The sequence below is a fragment of the Vicugna pacos genome, chromosome 9, assembly GCF_048564905.1.
Source record: "Vicugna pacos chromosome 9, VicPac4, whole genome shotgun sequence".
Lineage (NCBI taxonomy): Eukaryota > Metazoa > Chordata > Mammalia > Artiodactyla > Camelidae > Vicugna > Vicugna pacos.
In genome coordinates this window covers 40,804,244-40,822,807 of record NC_132995.1, presented here as the reverse complement: position 1 = coordinate 40,822,807, position 18,564 = coordinate 40,804,244, and the positions used below count along the sequence as shown (strand labels likewise).

Genomic DNA, 18,564 nt, shown 5'->3' with positions numbered 1-18,564 from the left:
TCAAATATATTTTTCTAAGTAGCAGAACCTTTTTGGTTAAAAAAAAAAAAAGGAAGGGGAGCACAAAATCCCTGGATTTTGTAAAATATCAAAGTAGTGCTTTTCCTGGGGCTACTTCTCTACCCTGCTGTTGGATATCATTTATCTAGTCTCACACCTCTAGGCAGGGAAACAGATGTGTTGTTCCAGAGCTATGAACCTGTGGTATGTTACTAGGGAACAGAGAGGTGGTCTGGGGCAGCTTCTCAGGGGCACTTCACTTCTCTGGGGCATATAAGCTGGAGAGAGGCTTGCAGCTTAAAACTGGTTCACCGTCTAGAAGATCTGAGCTAACAGCACTCAGCAGCCATGTTTTCCTCACTCCCTGGAGAACGAAAGCAGTTTTCAGCTTTTCTAATCTCTCTTGACTTCCTAACAGGAAAGCTAGATAAACTTAAATAAACATGTCTTTCAAGGCAGCTCCAGTCTTCCCAAAGGTACAGGCACTGTGCAGCTGGCCTGCAGGAGCCTGTTTGACTCAAGATGGCCTTTAGCTTCCACACTGATAGTACTACTTGGCCCCAAGTTCAAAAACTCTCCTGTTGTTCATGCTCAAGAAAGAAAGTCTCTCCGCCTTTCCTGACCTTTCATGGTGTGAAACAGAGAATATTTATTCTAGTTTTATCACTACCAAACTCCCAGCAGCCACAGAAGTCCTTTTCCTCCCAGCCCACCTTCTCTCCTCATGTTGCAGCGCCCACCCCAACCCCTTCCATGAATAGCTACAGCAGGAAACCCCTGGGTTGCCCGGAGCCATAACTCTCAGATGGAGTATCTGAGAACCTCATTTTCTCATAACTTCCCTGGTCAGCCATGTGTTCCCCAGCCAAGTGGCCATGTTCTCACCCAGTATTGTGATTCTCCTGTCCCTAATCCTAAAATCCTACAAGTATGTTGGGGAAGCATTGGAGACCCTCCAGGAGCAGATAGTGAAAGCAGTCAGGGGCTACTCTCCCTGCAAGGCCCCCTCCTGCTCTGGACCCCAGTAAAAGGCTCATCCCCTTGCCTTGACCCCTGCCCTATCCACACTGCTCCCTACCCTGGGTATGTGACACTTGGCTAGCCATTCTCCTGTTGTCCTGCCAATACCTGTTATAAAGCTTTTATTATTATTTAGAGAAGAGCAGGAGATTTCAAGAGTTTTGTAAGGTGAAGAGATTGAATTATGTTATAGGCTGATTTGATGTATGTTGCTTCTTGCAACACTGGGAGTTCATGCCTGAAACTCTCATGTGTACAAATGGCAAATGCTCTGTGGGGTTCTTGAGCGTCAGAGTGGTAGGGAAGATGGTAGGAAGTGAGGGGAGCTTGGAAGGATTGGCCAAAGGCACCAAATTATCTCCTGTGATCTTTCTCAGGATGTGAGCTTCCAACGGGCTGAGCTGTGTCTAACTCTATGAAGGCCTAATAAACAGAAAACTCATCTATGTTCATGTTGATCTTTAAACTTCTTTTTAAAAATCAAATTTTCAAAATACTGAACATCAAAATTATTGGCCTGGAAAATGTAGCTTCTATGTGAGTTTTAAAATCTAAGTCACAGTGGGCCCTTTTTTCCCTGTATGTATGACATCTGCTAGGTCTCTCCCATGATGATGGTTATAAAATGGACCATTGCTAGGTCAGGCACTTTACATATATGCCTCATTTGACTTAGTCTTCTCTTCTACCCTGCAAGGTGGATATGACTGTCTTTTTACAGTGCAGTAAACCAAAGCCCAGAGAGGATTTGAAATTTCCCAGGTCATTCAGCAACAAAGTGAGATAACCAGGATTTGAACATGGAAGTGTCTGGCTCCAAAGCTCAAGTTCAGCACCAACAAGTGGCCCTTTTTGGGTGGTCAGCTGTCCTGGAGCCCCATTGTTTCTTTTGCAAGGTGGCCAGATGAATTCCCCTCCTGAGCCTGTGTGAACAGAATCCAAGTCCATCAGATGAAGCTATACCCTTCAGTGGGTTGCCAGAAATTTTCTGTATCCCAACCATTGCCCCATCTGAAAACGCTTCTAAAACTTTCAGGGGACCCAGGGAATGACACCAGGATTATTGGAGATGCACATACCTAGAGAAGGTGCAATCTTGACCTGGTTGCCCCAAGGTACAGGCATTCAGGTTTGAAGGCTGCTCCTCTAACCAGGAAGTGCCTGTGGAGTGTGAGAGTGGAGCCTGGATGGCCTTGGAGGAGAAACCTAAATGCACACATTGTTCAAGATGATCTTCAGTGAGAAGGGTAAACACAAGATAGTCCAGCCAAGACCCCATGTCTTGACCACAACATGAGGCCTTGCCCTGTCTGTCAGTCCTGTCTGTTTTTGCAATTGACTCCTCTCCCCAACCACCAGGCCTTTGTGCATAGCAGCCCGTTTCTCACTTTCAGTGCCTCGAACAGAATGAGCAGGAGAAGGGACCACAGTAGGCAAAGAGACCAAAAAGAAAACTTCGAAGGGGCACACACACCGTGTATGGCCTTGTGGGTGGGCCACTGTAAGGTCTTTGGTTCATTCTGAATGAGATGAGATGCCATCAGAGGGTTTGATGCAGAGCAGAGATATGATCTGATCGATTTTAAGTTTCAACAGAATTACCCTGGCTGCTGTGTTGAGAAAAGAGTGAGTGAGACCAGTTAAATTACCATCGCAGTAATACAGGCTTAAAAGAGTGGTGACTTGGATGAGGAAGGTGGCAGTGGTGGTAGTGAATACTAATTAGATCCTGGATATAGTTTGAAGGCTAAGCCAACAGGATTTACTGATGATTAAAAGTGGGATGTGAGAGTGATTTCAGTGATTTTGGCTTGACAAACTGGGAGAATGGAGTTGCCATTGACTGAGATGCGGAAAACTTGGGGAAGGGAGTATAAAGAGCTCAGTTTGGGATTCCAACCCCAAACTTACCCCTCTGTCTTGAGTGTCTTTATGAGGGATGCTACCAACTATCTATCCAATTTCCTACATTGCTTATAGGCCCTATGTAACCCCTCCAGCCTGTTTACTGGTGTGCACCCAAGACTTTAGGAGTCCCAGCTCTCAGTCCTTTCCTCAGTGCCTTTGCACATGCAGTTTCCTGCCTGGGTGTCCTTTCCCCATTATGCCCCCTAGAATATCTGCTTCCTGTAAGATAACCCAGGTGTCACTCCCCTGTGAAGCCTTCCCTTATCCTGCCATCTGCACCAGGCCTTGAGGCTTATTCCCTCAAGAAGCCCATGACTTCTTCAGAGAATTAGGATAGTGGGATCTGAGTCACACCCATGGGCAGTGTCTGTAGAATGAGTAATGGAATAACTGGATGCTTCACCCTTCTGCAGCTTGCTGTACCCCAAAACCTGTGTGTGTGTCTAGTCCATACCACTTCTTGGGCTTTATAAGCTTTCTATTGAAGATATTAGCATAAGACTTTCTTCTATTTGAACCACCCCAAGCTCACAGGAATACTCCTGGTATTGATGATTTGTGGCTGTTCATACCCTCATGAGCTTTCACTTTCAACCATGGGAAAGTGTTGATCCTTTCTATTTCCTCACATGGGAGCTGCTCAGTCCTCTCGCTCTCTCTCTTCAGGGCTTTTGTCTAGCTTTGTTTTGCTCTCTGGCTGTACTCTAGCTGTGGTGTATCAGGACAGCGTGGGAGCAGAAAGTATGTTTTCCCTCCTTTTCACCTTCTACTGGAGCCATGCATTTCCTGGCCTTTTGACTACACTAACTTGTTGGACCAGTGTTTTCAGAGGGCAGTCTGCGGGGAATCTTAGAGCCCTTTCTGCAGTTACAGCTGACAGTGCAAAGCCCATCCCCTTGAATATAGTTTAGATTATCTTGCCCCAAGCCAGTGATCTAATATATACATAAAGGTACATAGGCATGTCCAAGAAACATGTTCACCTCTCCAGCCCATTTGTATTAGACAGTGTTCTCCAGAGAAACAGAACCAGTAGGATGAATATAGAGAGAGGAAGGTAGAGATTTATTTTGAGGAATTGGCCATGCCGTTGTAGGAGCTGACAAATATGAAATCTGCAGGGCAGGACAACAAGATAGAAATTCCAGCAAGAAATTGATATAGCAGACTTGAGTCTGAGGCAGTCTGGAGGCAGAATTCCTTCCTCTTCTAGGAACCTCAGTCTTTTTTCTTAAGGCCTTCAACTGATTGGTTGAGGCCCACCCATCTTATGGAAGGTAGTCTGCTCTTCTCAGAGTCTACTGGTTTAAATGTTAACCAGATCTAAAAAATATCTTCCCAGCAACATCTGGTATTTGATAGGTACCATAGGCTAACCAAATTGACATGTAAAATTAACCATCGTACCACCTGTTTTTACTTCCCACTCCTGATATGTGCCTTCTGCCTCTGCTCCTGTCATTCTCCCTTTTATGAAGCTACTCCTCTTTCTCTAGCCTATAAGTCTTCTCCAGTCCCAGTCGTTGGATAGGTACCATTTTCATCCAGGCTGAGTCATCTTTCTTCTTGTCCCAGGCCACTGTCTGGTTTCATAGTCGCTTTCCTGAGTCATTCACATTCCAGAAATGGATTTTCTTTTCCTAGTCTAAACCCTGTGGAACTTTGAGATTTCCTGTTGTGTTTTGTTCTCAGGTATTGGGAAGAATGTGGTTTGTGAGAAGGCAGCAACCTCAGTGGATGCCTTCCGGATGGTGACAGCCTCGCGCTACTACCCACAGCTGATGAGCCTGGTGGGGAACGTGCTGCGCTTCCTGCCTGCTTTCGTGCGTATGAAGCAGCTGATTGCCGAGCACTACGTGGGTGCAGTGATGATCTGCGATGCCCGCGTCTACTCAGGCAGCCTGCTCAGCCCCAGTTACGGCTGGATCTGTGACGAGCTCATGGGTGGCGGGGGCCTGCACACCATGGGCACCTACATTGTGGACCTACTGACCCACCTGACTGGCCAGAGAGCTGAGAAGGTACATGGGCTGCTCAAGACCTTTGTAAGGCAGAATGCAGCCATCCGTGGCATCCGGCACGTCACCAGCGATGACTTCTGTTTCTTCCAGATGCTCATGGGTGGGGGTGTGTGCAGCACAGTAACACTTAACTTCAACATGCCAGGCGCCTTTGTGCACGAGGTAATGGTGGTGGGCTCTGCGGGACGCCTTGTTGCCCGGGGAGCTGACCTCTATGGGCAGAAGAACTCTGCCTCACAAGAGGAGCTGCTGCTCAGGGACTCACTGGCTGTGGGCTCAGGGCTGCCCGAGCAGGGCCCCCAGGATGTCCCACTGCTCTACCTGAAGGGCATGGTCTACATGGTTCAGGCCCTGCGCCAGTCCTTCCAGGGGCAGGGGGACCGCCGCACCTGGGACCACACACCCGTGTCCATGGCTGCCTCGTTCGAGGATGGGCTCTACATGCAGAGCGTGGTGGACGCCATCAAAAGATCGAGCCGATCTGGGGAGTGGGAAGCTGTGGAGGTACTGACAGAGGAGCCTGACGCCAACCAGAACCTGTGCGAGGCGCTCCAGCGGAATAACCTGTGAGCCTGCATGTGGGCTCCCTGCCATGGGGCAAAGGGTCAAGGGAGGGACCAGTAGCTGTGATGGGAGGGCTTGGCTATAGCACAGTGTCTTTCATTGGACAGGTCAATTTGAGCAGAGTGGAATTCAGATGAATCTTAAGGTAGCCCTGGGAGAATGCCCCCTCCAGTGCTCATTTACTCCTCAGAGGCAGGGCAGCGACCTTCCTCCTGCCACAGCTGAGGGGGCAGGCACACTGCGCAGGGCAGAGCTGTCCAGGGTCTCTGTGTAGTTATGCTGGTGAGCAGGGCCAGCAAATGCTTGATTTCTGGGCTTCGTCAGCTTATCTGTGGTCCTAACTGGATGGGAAAGCACAGTGAGAAAGCCAGTGTGGCTGATTCCTCAGGTCTGAGGAGAAAGGACAAGCGGTCTTGTTTCCATGCCCTTCCTGGGCTCTAGGGCATCTCAGGAATGGTGAGGGCAGCAGGTCATCCCTCAGGGATCCACACCTGCCCTCCCTCCCATGCGATCGGGCCCTTCCGGCCTCCACGCTCCCCCTTCCCTGGCAAGGAGAAGGAGTTCTTCGTTAGGTGAGCTCTCAGGGGCTGTTTACCTAGGGCAGAGGGCTCCTGATTTGGCAGAGAAGAGACAAGGGACAGCTCTGGAATATCTGATAAATATTAATAAATAAATCAGAAAGTCTGACACTATGACATGTGGTTGTTGGTTGTGGGGTAGACTGGGTTTCTTTAATAATGAAAGGCTTGTTGATTGCTGCAGATTGTTTCTGTTTTCCTCCTTCCTCATGGCTCCATAGCAGTTCTGACCTGGTAGACATCACTATCTAGTGAGCCACGCAGGCTCCTACCGCTGCCCACCCTCACCTCCTGGCATACTCCCTCATAGCTGAGTCCCAAGAGCCCTCCAAGAAGTCTTTCCTCAGTGAACAGGACTCAAGACTTTCAGAAGGGGGCTTATCACGCCTGCTGGTTTCAGGGAGACAGTGGGAGAATTTAGGGTCTCCCTGGTCTGGAGGTCAGGAGGAGTTCTGTCCTTGAAACCAAGGAGTTGGCTCCAGGGGAGCCCTGGGAGAGAAGTGAGGAGTGGCCCCAGGGAGGCTGGATGGAAGGCTCCTCAAGCTGCCCCTGGGAGCGGGTGTGGCCAAGCACTACCTGGCCCAGCCAACCAGTCAATAGCTCTGCTTATATTAACCTGTTCTCCACAGGAGGAGCCTTTTAACCCTGTTAGTCGGGTATGGGTAGAGAGGGGCAGTGGGAAAGGACACATTCACTGCTTTGTTTCCTCTACCAGGATTAACTCTGGACCAAACTCTTCTGTTCTCTAACCTTCCCTTTCTCTGCCCTGCCCTGCCCTGGACTCCTCCCCAGAGAGAAAAAGTCTCAGAGAGGACTCCCTCCTCCTTCTGGCACCCCTTATAGAAGTCACCAGGCCTCTTTTCCTATATTGTTCTGGTTTCAAACCTTGCCCTTGTGAGGTAAAATAACAGTGATTATTGTTGGGGTGTGTTTATTGCATGCTGGGCCCCCCAGGGTTGACACTTATGTATATATTATTTCACTTAATATGCAAACCACTCTATGAGGTACTACTATTAACATTCCCATTATTCAGATCAGAAAACTGAGGCAGAGGGGGAAAAGTTACTTGCCTCCTGTAAGTTAGAAGAGACAAAGTTAGGAACCTGGTCAGAGTCCTCTGACTATGGACCCGGACCCTGAACTACTCTTTCTCCAGTGCCTGTGGCTCCTCAGACTCTGAGTGCCCAGGCATTGCCCCTCCCTACTCGGGTCCCCACCCAGGTTATCACCTTCTCTCTGCAGCAGGAATCTCAACCTGGCCTGAACTAGGAGGTGGACTGTAGAGAGATCCCCACCAGGACTGGTGGTTGAAGAGGGAGAAACCTCCCCCTTCCTCCTGGGGACGATGGGCTCAGCTCCCGATCATCCCTCTGTGTTGCTCAGATGTTGAAATCCCCCCTAAATTTGGAAATTGACCAAGAAAGAAAGCACATGCATCCATTTCATCTGACTCAGATGCTCTTAAGAAAGGGCCATGTTGATGACCCACAGTGGCAGTTGGGTTTTACAGGGCTCTGCAGCAAGAACTCTTGTTTACAAAGATGGATTCTGAGAAGTCCTGGTGCACGTGGGCTTAGGGCAGAGCTACTTTTATAAGGACCTTGGGTCTTCAGTTGTCACTCCCCAGAGCCTAGGTCCATTGCCATCCCTCAGATATCTTTACCGTCATATACATTGGTCCAGGGGAGCAGATACACCCTGAAGTGGCCCAGATTCCTGTTGCCTAGGAAGCCACCAGGGTTCTGGTTCCTGGGGTGACAGAATCCCCACCTGGTTCCAGGCTTGTCCTGTAGCGCCCCCTCCCGGAGGAAGGCAGCATCACTTCCCAGACTTGTTTGCCAAATCTCAGGATCTTCCTTGGGTCAAAGTTTGTCCAAGCCAGTGAAAATGCAGTTAGCTTTTCCTCCCTGTTACAGCAACCAGAGAACTTCCAAAATACCTGTTGTTTTCCAATCCCCAACCAAAACTAGGACTCATACTAACTCAGACAATGGCAGAGTCTCCTCACCTCCCTGTCTCCAGTCTTGCTGTTCCTTGCTCCGCTTGTCATACTGCTGCCTAAGCAACCTCTCCAAAATGTCAGACCAAGATCTCTCCCTGCCTGCACGCCTCCTCATCACTCCCAGACTTAACCTAACCTTGTCTTCTGATGGGCATGTCTCTGTTTCAGCCATGCCAAGTGGTGCTTCTGCATAGGGCTAACATCTTTCCCACTAGTGAGGATTTATCCCTGGCATATCCTCTGCCTAGAAGGCCACCCAACTCTCTCCTTCAGGAGTCAGCTGGAGGGATGCCTCTTCACTACTCCTCTAGTAAAGTGGCAGTCACCCCCACCACCTGTGGTCCCACAGCCTTAGTCCTCAGCTCTCCCATGGCATGTGTCTTCTTATGTCATGCTGCCTCAGCATTTCCCCCTTAGAGTGAGCTTCTGGGAGTGGTAGTGGTGTCTTGTTCCTTTCTGTGGCTGCTATCACCCACCCTGCTTGGATAAGTCAAGTAATAGGCCCTGGGAAATGTAGACAGGTTCTTTCTTCTATGGTTATTCAGTATCTCCTACATTACCTGTGAGAAGATAAGAACAGATCTTCCTTATCTGTGCTGGCCTGGCCCACACCTCCAGCCCTGGAGGCCACACAGAGAAAGCAGATGCTTGGTATTCTTGGGTCAGGCCTTAGCCAGAGAGCCTCCAAGTCCAGAGATATATAGGGCTCAGGAGAGGGCAGGGCTTCCCTGGGGCCCAGGATGTGGTCTCATGCACCCTAGCCTCTGCTTCCTGAGCCATAAAGTGAGGAGGTCAAGTTCAGTTATCTTGAAAAGACCTCTATGTCTGAAAAATCCAAAAGAATCTGTGCCCATCCCTACGGACAACATTCAGTCTTCGGTCCCTGTGGACGTTATCTCCTAGGGCAGTCAAGTCACTATCCAGGGAAAAGTGAGGGCAAAAAGAATAAATGTCCTGACCCCATGGCTTACCCTGTAGCATCCAAGTGACCCCTAATGGAGGGAGTAGCTTAGGTTGATGTCCATTTTCTTCTTGCTTCTTCCATCTGGGCCTGCCCAACCCATCCCTCCCTGGATGTCCAGGCTGTCATTCCAGGGGCTCCACATGTAGTTCTGGACTGAGGGCTGCATCCTTGCAGATCCTAACCATCTGTCCCTCTCTGTAGCTTCCTCAGCTCCCCACCTTGGTCTCCGTATCTTGGTGCCTTTTATGGGGGCCCTTTGCTAAGTGGATGCAGTGCAATGATCCATACCTTTGGGGAATTCACAGTCTAGTCCTAAAGACAAGTTATATAACCCACAACGACAGTAGCATGTAGATGCTACAATGCAGGGCAACACTGAGTGCTGCCTGGTTTAGCAGGATGCAAGGAGCCATGAGTCTTCAAGGGTACATGTATACTAGCCAGCTGGAGAGTGAGGAATAAAGTCATTTTAAGCATGGGAAGCCCCATGTGCAGAGAGATCAGGGACTTACAGGAAGCCACTAAAAAGTTTTAAGGCAGCTGGGACAAGAGGAGCAGGGTGTTAGAGGGGGAGCAACAACATCAGGGCTTCAGGTATGTGTGTAGCAGTCTCACTGAGTGGATCAGTGGGGCAAGGGACCACCAGCAGGGAGACTAGTGAGTGCTCACCTGGAGATAAAAGTGTCCTAGGCGAGGGTGCTGATTGTGGTGTCAGAGATTCTTGGTCTGAAATAGTAGATTCACCTGCCTTGATACCTGATTAGCTGGTAGGAGTCAATGAGCAAAGAACAGGATGGGGTTTGGTAAAGGGGTTGGGGTGATACCCAGGATTTTGGCTTGGAACAACTGTTTAGGTGAGATATAGGAGGAAAAGCAGGTTTAATCTGGGATTCCCTGTGTTTAAAGTATCTGAGGGACCTGCAGGAGAACCAAGAGGCTGCAGGATAGGGGGTTTTTCCAAAATGGCCAGCACTGGCCCTCTCTTCCCAGAGATCCCTGAGGGTGAGATGCAGCAGTTATCCAGTGATTCAGCTGCAAGGCTCCAGAGAGACCATTTACCCCCCATCACCACCCCTTGCCTACCAGAAAAACGCACCAATACCTCTGTCACTGGGGGTATGGTCTGGTCCAGCTGTGGTCTGGTGATATTTGGAGAGCATTCCAAAGCTGCCACTTTTGGGGGAGGGGGCAAATGAACTCTGCCATCTCGAAGTATCCCAACTGTTGGTCCCTTCAAGGTCAGGCCAATGCAGACCCCTTCCCTGGGAGACAGGGAGCAAGGACAAGCACCTGCTTCCCATGACCTGACAGTCCCTTTCCTTTCTCTGCCCCATGTTCCTCCTTACCACCTCCCTCTCCATCCCCACTGTTACCTTGTCTGACTTTCAGATTCATCTGAGGAGGCTTTAGGTGCACAGAACCAAGCCCCACCTCTGCAGATTCTGATTCAGTTAGGTCTGGGGTAGTGCTAAGGAATCTCTATTTTTGTCGAGGTCCTGGGCTATCCACTTGACTGCAGTGGGGAATCCTCCTCCCTCTTCCCAGCCTCTCTCTCTTCAGGCATCTTTTATTAGGGGAATCACAGTCTGAGCAAAGGAAGAACATTTATTTTCCCAAGTCGGGTAGGGGCCAGATCCCCCCCTCCCCTTGAGGGCCTAGGCCCACAGGCTGTTTCGCTGGTTCAGGAGGGGAGCTACTAGTGGGGCAGAACAGTCACTTGTACTGAGGAGAGAGTGGGGGTACTAGTGGGGCAGTGCAGACACTTAGCATCTTGTTGATGTCCACCTGAGTTGACTTATCCTCCTCAGCCTTGAGGGGACCGCTGACCCCCAAGCTGGGCAAACCCCCAGGCTCCTCTCCAGTGTCCTCTCCCAGGGAAACCAGAGCATGGGTGTGGGGCACAAACATGTTGGGGCAGGGCAAAGTGAGTCCTGAGCCCAGCTCACCTGCCATGGGCAGCAAGGGCTGCAGCTGCTCCACACCTGCCTCTTCGGGGACCAGGGTCAGCTCCGACTCAGGCTCCACCTCAGCCTCAGCCTCCCTGTCCCCCTCCCCTGCCTGGCTCAGCTCAGGGTTGCAATAGTTGATGTACCGGTACAGAGGCCGCAGGCGCTGGGCCTTTCCTGCAAGGACCCAGGGCAGGGCAGGGGCTAGAGCGCCAAGCTGTGTCATGTCAGGGGTCCAGCGGGCAAGGGAAAAAGGGAAGGTGCAGGGACTGCCACTCACGCTCCAGCCCCAAGATCTCTGAAGGTGCAGGTACCATGCTGGCCACCACTGGGAGCACTGGGGTGCCCAGACTCTTGCGCTTCTTGGCTTTTTTGTGCTGTTTGGCAGATGGTGAGGGCTTGCTCTGGCTACTCTCTAGCTCCTCCCTCTGCAGTGGCAGCTCAGCTTCAGCCCTAGGATGGGCTTGGTGAGTAGGCCCTGGGAGACTGGGGAACAGGAGGCCTGAGGAGCCAGCCTCTGGCCTTGACTCCTGTGTCCTAAGCCTGTGGAATAGCCCTACCTACCTACCACCCCAGGCCCAGATTCTTGTCCCTTTTCCTGGTCAGGGAGGCCCCAGGCTGGACAGGGGCCAAGAGCTCATGTGAGCTTAGTCCCCTACAAGGGCTTGAGACTCCCTCTCTGTATGCTCCCTACATCAGGGCTCTTGTGTAACAGAAGAGGTCAGGAGTAATGATGGTGAGAGGGAATAAGGATGCACACTGCAAGAATGCAGGATTTAGGACTCCTAATAAGGTGTGAGCCACCCCTACTCCAACCCCAAGCCCTGCAGCTCTTTCCCTCTGAAAGCCCCCTCACTTGACTGGCTTCCTCTTTGGACCATGACTGGGCCTCAAAATGGAGGCCATAGGCCTGAGGCCTCTCTCCTCTAGTGCCTCCACCTCTGGCTTGAGCCTCTCTTCCTCCAGTTTGTGTTTTTCCTCCTGAAGCTTTGGCTCTGAGACTTGGCCTGATGGACACTTGTCTTCACCCTGGGTTTGGCAGGCCTCATGGGCTGGCACCAGGCACTGGTCTCCCATCACTGAACACTAGAAGTGACACATAGGTAACTGGTCACCATGGCCAGGCAAAGGAAACAGGAATCAGTCATTAGACACTGGATATTAGACACCAAATGTGGATGAAGGGCAACAGCCCATGCCCTTCCCAGCCTGTGAAGCCTGTCCTGGCAGTTAGGGGGTCTTTGCACAGAATTTGGCCTTCTAAAGCTCTGTGGCCAAGTGTTTGAAGGCTAGATAGTCTCATGGTCACCTTGGAGATCTGAGCATGGCCACCAGGCAGCTCTGTGAGCTGTGCAGGCCAGACAGCCATCCTCTCTTGGGCCCCTAGCCGCCTCTCAGCCCCTGCTGAGGCTATGGCAGCGGGCTGTCAGTTCGTCCTCGACGGTTGCTTGGGAGAAGTGGGGTTGGGATAGAGAGCGGGCCCTGAGGGGTCAAACTGGTGGACCCCGAGCTGACCGCAGCGACAGGCCAGGGTGGGAAGGGAAACTGGCAGCCGCTCTGTCCCCACCCTCAGCTGAAACTACAAGCCCCAGAAGGCTTTGCGCCGGGGGCTTTGGCCCCTTACCTCAGGGACGGAAACCGTTGTTGCCTGGCAACAGCAAACCAGTCGAGTGGCAGCAGCGGGAGGTAAAACTGCTCAAAACTGCTCGGGTGAGCCCCCTGCCCGGGTGTTGCGGGGGAGGGGCTACGAACAGGACAGGGAAGTGGGCTGTGAGCGGAGGAGACGAGCTCAGGCCAGGATCGGGAGGCGGGGTGGGGGCCAGGATTGGAAGACAAGGCTGGGATCAGGGCCCGGGTCCAGGGAGGAGGCATGGGGTTGAGGAAGCCGGTTCGGGGCCGGAGGTGCGTAGCCCGGCAGGCCTTGGTGCACCGTTGCAGGGCGACAACGAAGGCATGTGCGAGGGTCCGTCCCGTATCTCGGGGCCCATCCCCCCAGACCCTACGCTCTGTCCTGACTACTACCGGCGGCCCGCCTCGGGTAAGTTGGTGGGTACCGCCACTGGGCGAGACCCGAGCGAGCGTCGGACCCACTCCACCACTGAGCCCAACACTCCGCCCTGTCTGGCCCCTCAGCCCAAGGGCGCCTTGAGGGAAACGCGCTGAAGTTGGACCTGCTGACCTCGGAACAGGACCTAGACTCCACACCTCCCCTCGGCCCCCGCATCGGTCCGGGAGCCCGAGAAATCCTGGAGCGTGGCCGGCATGGCGTAGTGGGTGTGCTGCTGCAGCTCGAGGGTATCTCCCTAGGCTCAGGGGCCTCTCCCAAGAGTAAGTTCTGGGCAGAAGGGGCAGCGGGGCTTTGGTCAAAGCTGAGATCAAAAGCAGCTGCTCCGCCTTCCCCGACGAGGGCTCGGGCTTTGCTTCTCTGAGTGTCAGTTTTCCCAACTATAGAAGGAGGAGGAGATGCACTACCTCCTTGAAGGAGAGGACTGAATGAGGTCTTCCCTGGAAACGGTAGTTCGGCTTCATGAATTCATGCACCAGTGAAACGTTGTTTATTGAGTGTCTACTGTGTTAGGCCCTATAGGTGCTAGGAAAACGAAGTTGAAAAAGAGCATCATGGAATCAAGGTGGGAGACAATAAACAAGTAAAGCGATGAATCCGACATGCAAGATGATTAATGGCATATTTATTGAAATTAAAAATGTAGAAAACCATCAGGGATAGAAGAAGATAATTACCGTGTCAGGAAGTGAACAAAGCAATGAAGTAGAGTATATGTAGAGAGTCTAACTTAGAATGGAGATGTCACAGAGATCTTTCTATAGGAGGAGAGTGTGGGGCTGGTGTGAGTGGGATTGCATTAGGCTGTATGTAGGGCAGAGCCTGGCAACATGTTTTTTGTTTTGTTTCATTTTTTTTAATGGAGGTACTGGGGATTGAATCCAGGACCTCCTGCATGCTAACCATGCACTCTAACACTGAGCTATACCCTGCCCCCACCACTGAGCCTGGCAACATCTTTTCCCCAGGGAAGGACCCTAAAGACCATGAGAAGGACAACCTGAGGCGGATCAGGGAGATCCAGAGGCGCTTCCATGAGCAGGAGCGTGGCCAGGGTCAGGGCCAGACCAGGCCTCTGAAGGCTCTGTGGCACTCCCCCAAGTACGACAAAGTGGAGTCCCGTGTCAAGGCCCAACTGCAGGTACCTGCTTCAGGGAGCCAGAAGTATTGTCCATCTTGTTGGCCAGGAGACAATTATACTCCAATCTATGTTATAAGGAGGGAGGAAAATCACAGGGGACTAAGGTAACAGGGGTCTGAGACATAGGTGGTTCTGCTGCAGGGTGGGGGTGGGGAGCTTTCTCAGAAGTGATGATGGCTGGATGATCCTGAGGGGCAAGTAGGAATTAGGCAAGGGGAGAATGGAAGAGAACATTCTATAGAGATGGAACCTCGTAGATAGAAGTCCTAAAACCAGAGGGAGTATGGACACTGGGGATGCTGTGTTTAATTAACTGTGAGGAAAGAAGAGCACAAGGTTAGGCTAAGAATCAGCTGGACCCACATCATAAAATGTCACATGATCCACTTTTAACATTTATTACTAAGGACGGTGGGAAGGGCAGGGGCAGGGGGGTAGAGTTCTGTCTTGGGTAGATAGTGGCACCACTTCTCTATCCAGGGGTCTGCGAAGGAAAAGCAGGACTGAGAGGAAAGACAGTAAGGTCATATGTGGCTGTATGGAAGCTAAAGCCTGTGGGACTCCCGGGGAGTGGGACTGTGTCCAGGAAACAGATGGAGAATCAGGTCAGGATCGCAGAAGTGAGACCTAGGAGTTACTGTGGTTCAGGCTGAGGATGATGAGAGCAAGGCAATGACCCTGGATTTGAGGGCTTGGAGGCCAGCCATCAGTGACCTTGGTGGGGAAAGAGCTAGGAAGCTTGACTAGGAAGGAAACAAAAAGAGAATGGTAGCTGAAGCCAAGACTGAGGTAGAAGTAGGGATATTTGTTTTCTTAAAGATGTGAGAAACACACATGTTTAAATGCTGATGAGAAGTATTTCAAGTGGAAGGAGCCCAGGCCAGCCCATAGGGCTGGTGATAAAGATTCTGAGAGGCAGGAGGGGCAGAGGCTGGGTCTTATGGCTTGAGACCCTGACCTCAGCTTGATCCCTCTGCAATGCCTTGGCCTCCAGGAGCCCAGCCCTACTTCTGGAACAGAGCCTGCTCACTTCCTACGGGCACATTCCCGCTGCGGCCCTGGGCTCCCACCACCTCGTGTCCCCAGTCCTCAGCTAACCCCACCAGGTCCCAGTGCTAAGGTGAGAGGATGTTTGGGGGCTGGGAGGTTGGGCAAGGATCCTGAGCAGATTCAGGGGCACAACACAGTGCTGTCTGCCTCATCCTGTTTGCCATGTTCTGCAGGGGCCAGGCTCGGGTGTGGATTTCATTACCCACAATGCCCGCACTGCCAAGAGTGCCCCCCGGCGGCATTCTCGCTCGCTGCAAGTCCTGGCACAGGTGCTGGAGCAGCAACGACAAGCCCAGGAGCACTACAATGCCACACAGAAGGGTCATGTGCCCCATTAGTAGGTCCTACTACCTAATGCCCAGGGTAAGGGGCACTTATGGAGTGTGGGAGCCAACATCTGTCCTGAGATCATCCACCCTGAGTCTGTGCATTACAGCTTGTTGGAGCGCAGGGATGTGTGGCGGCGGGAGGCTGAGGCTCGTCAGAGTAGTCAGCCAGACCCGGCCATGCCCCCTGGCCACACTCGCATGCCTGAGAACCAGCGGTTGGAGACACTGAGCAATCTGCTCCAGAGTGAGTATGTGGGCATGGGGAGCTGGATGGGGAACCCACTGGGGACCATGAACCCTTGCCCAGCAGTTACTGTTCCTGGGGCCTCTGTAGGCCAGAGCCAACTGCTTCGAGAGCTGGTGCTGCTGCCTGCTGGGGCAGATTCACTGAGTGCCCAGAGCCACCGTGCTGAGCTGGACCAGAAGCTGGTACAGGTAGAGGAGGCCATCAAGATCTTTTCCCGCCCCAAGGTCTTTGTGAAGATGGATGCCTGAGCCCTTTTATAGGGGTAGTGATGGGGTCTCCCTGAGGATCGCCACATGGTTGCAAAGGGCAGGATTGGGCCCCATTGTAGAGTGGAGCTCGAAGACGGGAGCAGTGGGGTGGGTAGTATTCCCAGAGCACTCTTCCCAGCCACTGGTGGCTGTGGAAGGGTCATCCCAGCCTCTTAAACCCTTTGTCAAAATTAAACCTTTTGTACACAGGGGGTTTGTTTCCATAAGAGCTTTTCTTACCCTAGAAATGCCAAGCCTGGTAGCCCTCCTGCTGCTTGACTACAGGAAGGTCTCTCTGCCACCCTTATCACTTCTTCCTCATGTCCAGGGAAGAAGGCAAGATTGTGGGATCAGGGAGGAGGCTAGGACTGGGATACAGAAGGACCACAACTGTATTTAGAAAACCTTTAATCTTCCCCAGACTGAGAAGGCCCTGTGAGAAGCTAAAAACCCCCACTGGGGAAGTCCCTGCCATGTCCCAGCAGCCTGGAGGGGCAAGGGGTAGCATCCTTGCCTGTCAGAGGCTGAAGCCACTACCATCTCCTCGCATGCTATTCCCCCAGCTAGAGCTGGCCTGCTCTTGATCATCCAGGGAGGGCAGAGAGCTGCGGGTACCAGGAAGTAGGCGGCTTGGACGCAGGTCCCAGCATGGAGACCCCTGAGACAGCCCATTAGAACAGGGAGGCTTGCGGTTCTCAATGACCAGATCACTGCTGTCATCGTCACTATCGGGCTCAGCAGACCCAGGCCCAGCAGAAAGAGGCCCTGTCAGATTCCCAGATACCCCACGCACCACATTATTGCGCTGATTGGCTGGCTTGACAGTGACAATGAGGTTATGGCTGTTGGCGACCATCATGTCCGTCACTTGGTCCAAGGTCTTGCCAGCTACCTCAATGCCATTGACCTCGAGGATCTCATCACTTACTGCCAGCAGCCCTGTACTCTCAGCCAGGCCCCCTCGTACCAGGCGGGAGATGAAGATGCCTGGAACCCGTTCCAGGCCCTGGGGAGCTACACGAACGCTCATGCCATCTCGGATGTAGAAACCCAGGGGGCGATCAGAACCATGCTTATGTAGCCGCACCCGTCGGTGGGTCTCAGGCAGTAGGTCCACATCTATGACTGAAGAAACCTGGCGGAAATCTTGGGGCAGGCTGATTAGCAAGGGTGGCCGGGTGCGCAGGGGTGCCACAGGCCGAAGGAGGAGCCCTTTCTTACGCCGCTGCAGAGAGTTGGAGGCAAAGACCAGGCCACTGGAGTCACCTTCTGCTGCAGGAGAGGGAGGCGCTGAGATCAGAGACCCTACTCTCCCACTTGGGAACCTTTTCTTTCAGGCCCAGGCCTGAGGAAGGGGGTACTGTAGCTATTCCCTGCTACTTGGAGGTCAGGCCAAGGGCAGGGACTGCAGAGGGTGAAGCCTGGGCACCCTGGATGTGGACTAACCCTTGTAGACCTGCCCTGTCACCCTACCCCACAGAGGCTTCCCACTATACCCCATTCTTCTCACCCCGCTTCTGCACTAGCAGGCGCAGCGGCGGGGGCCCACTGGCCAGGGCCCGGTGCAGGCTGTCGTCATTGGTGAGGGGCAGTAGGTCGCCGTGAGCATCTGTGTAGCCAAGCAGCACGTCCAGGCCCGGAATCTGGTGTACTGCACGCAGCAACCGAGAGAACTCTTGGAAGCCGCTCACCGAAGCGCGGGGCAGCGCGAAGCGTCGGAACTCGGCATCAAACTGGAGGGGATGGGGGAGAGGAGGGGTCAGAACGGAGTTGCTGCCCCCTTTCACCGCAGGTCTGAGGCTGGCAGGGGTGGGAAAGACAGGGCTTTACAATGGCTGCATCCGTTCACACAGACCTCAGCTCCAGTACAAGAGACGCTGTCCAAGGTCTTTTCCCCACCCTCTAGGTACCCAAGCCATAGAGGTACTCTAGAGGCCGGTAGTGGGAGGAAGGAGGATGAGTGTGGGAAAGCGAGAAGAAAAGCCGGAGAACAGGATGTGGAGGATGGAGGAGAGAAAAAGGTGGTAGGAACCAAGGAGCTAGGAAGGGGAGAAAGGGAATTGGAGGCGCCTAGGGCCGAGGCCGGAGCCGGTGCCGGAGGGGCCCTTACTTTGCTCTTCACCTCGACGATGCTGTCAGGACTGCGCGCCGGAGTCCTCTGCGGCCTGGCCATGGTGGGGCCAGGCGGGCAGAGTACGGTGCCCCAGGCGGCCAGCCGAGGCGCAGGTGCACAGCCAGGCCGGCGGGCCCGCGCTGCCCCGCCCCTGGCGGTAGCATTCGCCCCGCCCTCCTATCCGGACCGTGACGTCAAGGGGGCAGCGACGGCGAGTGGAACGCGGAGTCCACGTTCCCTAGGAAACGGAGATGGCGGGGTGGAGGAGTCTTCCTGTCAACTTACGTCTGTACGCTACGGTCTGGGGGAGGGGCTTGCCAATTAGAGGGGAGAGTGAGGGAAAGGGTATTTATTGTTGCGTACTG

General features: G+C 52.8%; 4 protein-coding genes across 11 annotated transcripts in view; 2 read left to right on the top strand and 2 right to left on the bottom strand.

The window, feature by feature from the left end:
* Positions 1-6,205, top strand: part of GFOD2 (Gfo/Idh/MocA-like oxidoreductase domain containing 2) — a 30,650-nt gene extending 24,445 nt beyond the window's left edge. For 3 of the 4 annotated variants that reach the window (XM_072967581.1, XM_072967583.1, XM_072967585.1), the window contains one exon: positions 4,621-6,205. In XM_072967581.1, coding sequence (XP_072823682.1) covers positions 4,621-5,519 — 899 coding nt within the window. In that variant the 3' untranslated portion in view covers positions 5,520-6,205. The remainder of the gene's footprint in view (positions 1-4,620) is intronic. The other variant, XM_072967584.1, reaches the window with a different exon arrangement.
* Positions 6,206-10,645: 4,440 nt separating this feature from the next.
* Positions 10,646-12,944, bottom strand: C9H16orf86 (chromosome 9 C16orf86 homolog). Of its 3 annotated transcripts, none has more exons than XM_072967566.1 (4): positions 12,631-12,944; positions 11,863-12,092; positions 11,287-11,492; positions 10,646-11,210 (listed from the first exon to the last, which is right to left on the bottom strand). In XM_072967566.1, the coding sequence occupies exons 2-4, from the start codon at positions 12,081-12,083 to the stop codon at positions 10,774-10,776; spliced, it is 864 nt and encodes a 287-aa protein (XP_072823667.1). In that variant the 5' UTR covers positions 12,084-12,092; positions 12,631-12,944; the 3' UTR covers positions 10,646-10,773. The 3 variants fall into 3 exon arrangements, with proteins under 3 accessions (XP_072823667.1, XP_072823665.1, XP_072823666.1); XM_072967564.1 differs by lacking the exon at positions 12,631-12,944 and adding an exon at positions 12,316-12,617; XM_072967565.1 differs by lacking the exon at positions 12,631-12,944 and adding an exon at positions 12,316-12,617 and having other exon boundaries at positions 10,646-11,183.
* Positions 12,551-16,298, top strand: ENKD1 (enkurin domain containing 1). Of its 2 annotated transcripts, none has more exons than XM_006203704.4 (8): positions 12,551-12,716; positions 12,945-13,044; positions 13,140-13,334; positions 14,040-14,212; positions 15,207-15,332; positions 15,436-15,599; positions 15,699-15,835; positions 15,926-16,298. In XM_006203704.4, exons 2-8 carry the CDS (start codon positions 12,960-12,962, stop codon positions 16,084-16,086), a joined length of 1,041 nt encoding a protein of 346 aa, XP_006203766.1. In that variant the 5' UTR covers positions 12,551-12,716; positions 12,945-12,959; the 3' UTR covers positions 16,087-16,298. The 2 variants fall into 2 exon arrangements, with proteins under 2 accessions (XP_006203766.1, XP_072823664.1); XM_072967563.1 differs by having other exon boundaries at positions 12,609-12,692.
* Positions 16,299-16,477: 179 nt separating this feature from the next.
* Positions 16,478-18,324, bottom strand: PARD6A (par-6 family cell polarity regulator alpha). Of its 2 annotated transcripts, none has more exons than XM_006203702.4 (3): positions 18,197-18,324; positions 17,597-17,819; positions 16,478-17,358 (listed from the first exon to the last, which is right to left on the bottom strand). In XM_006203702.4, exons 1-3 carry the CDS (start codon positions 18,257-18,259, stop codon positions 16,604-16,606), a joined length of 1,041 nt encoding a protein of 346 aa, XP_006203764.1. In that variant the 5' UTR covers positions 18,260-18,324; the 3' UTR covers positions 16,478-16,603. The 2 variants fall into 2 exon arrangements, with proteins under 2 accessions (XP_006203764.1, XP_006203765.1); XM_006203703.4 differs by having other exon boundaries at positions 16,478-17,355.
* Positions 18,325-18,564: the final 240 nt, after the last annotated feature.

Excerpts from the sequence above, each read along its gene's own strand:
- PARD6A (XM_006203702.4), bottom strand. The coding sequence starts at position 18,259 with ATGGCCAGGCCGCAGAGGACTCCGGCGCGCAGTCCTGACAGCATCGTC. Across the intron at positions 17,820-18,196 it reads TCGTCGAGGTGAAGAGCAAA|TTTGATGCCGAGTTCCGACG; the intron begins GTAAGGGCCCCT and ends CATCCCCTCCAG. Across the intron at positions 17,359-17,596 it reads CCTGCTAGTGCAGAAGCGGG|CAGAAGGTGACTCCAGTGGC; the intron begins GTGAGAAGAATG and ends CCTCTCCTGCAG.
- ENKD1 (XM_006203704.4), top strand. The coding sequence starts at position 12,960 with ATGTGCGAGGGTCCGTCCCGTATCTCGGGGCCCATCCCCCCAGACCCT. Across the intron at positions 15,600-15,698 it reads AAGGGTCATGTGCCCCATTA|CTTGTTGGAGCGCAGGGATG; the intron begins GTAGGTCCTACT and ends TGTGCATTACAG. Across the intron at positions 15,836-15,925 it reads ACTGAGCAATCTGCTCCAGA|GCCAGAGCCAACTGCTTCGA; the intron begins GTGAGTATGTGG and ends GGGCCTCTGTAG.
- C9H16orf86 (XM_072967564.1), bottom strand. The coding sequence starts at position 12,375 with ATGGCTGTCTGGCCTGCACAGCTCACAGAGCTGCCTGGTGGCCATGCT. Across the intron at positions 11,493-11,862 it reads CCAAAGAGGAAGCCAGTCAA|TCTCCCAGGGCCTACTCACC; the intron begins GTGAGGGGGCTT and ends CCTGTTCCCCAG. Across the intron at positions 11,211-11,286 it reads AGAGATCTTGGGGCTGGAGC|CCCCTGCCCTGCCCTGGGTC; the intron begins GTGAGTGGCAGT and ends TTGGCGCTCTAG.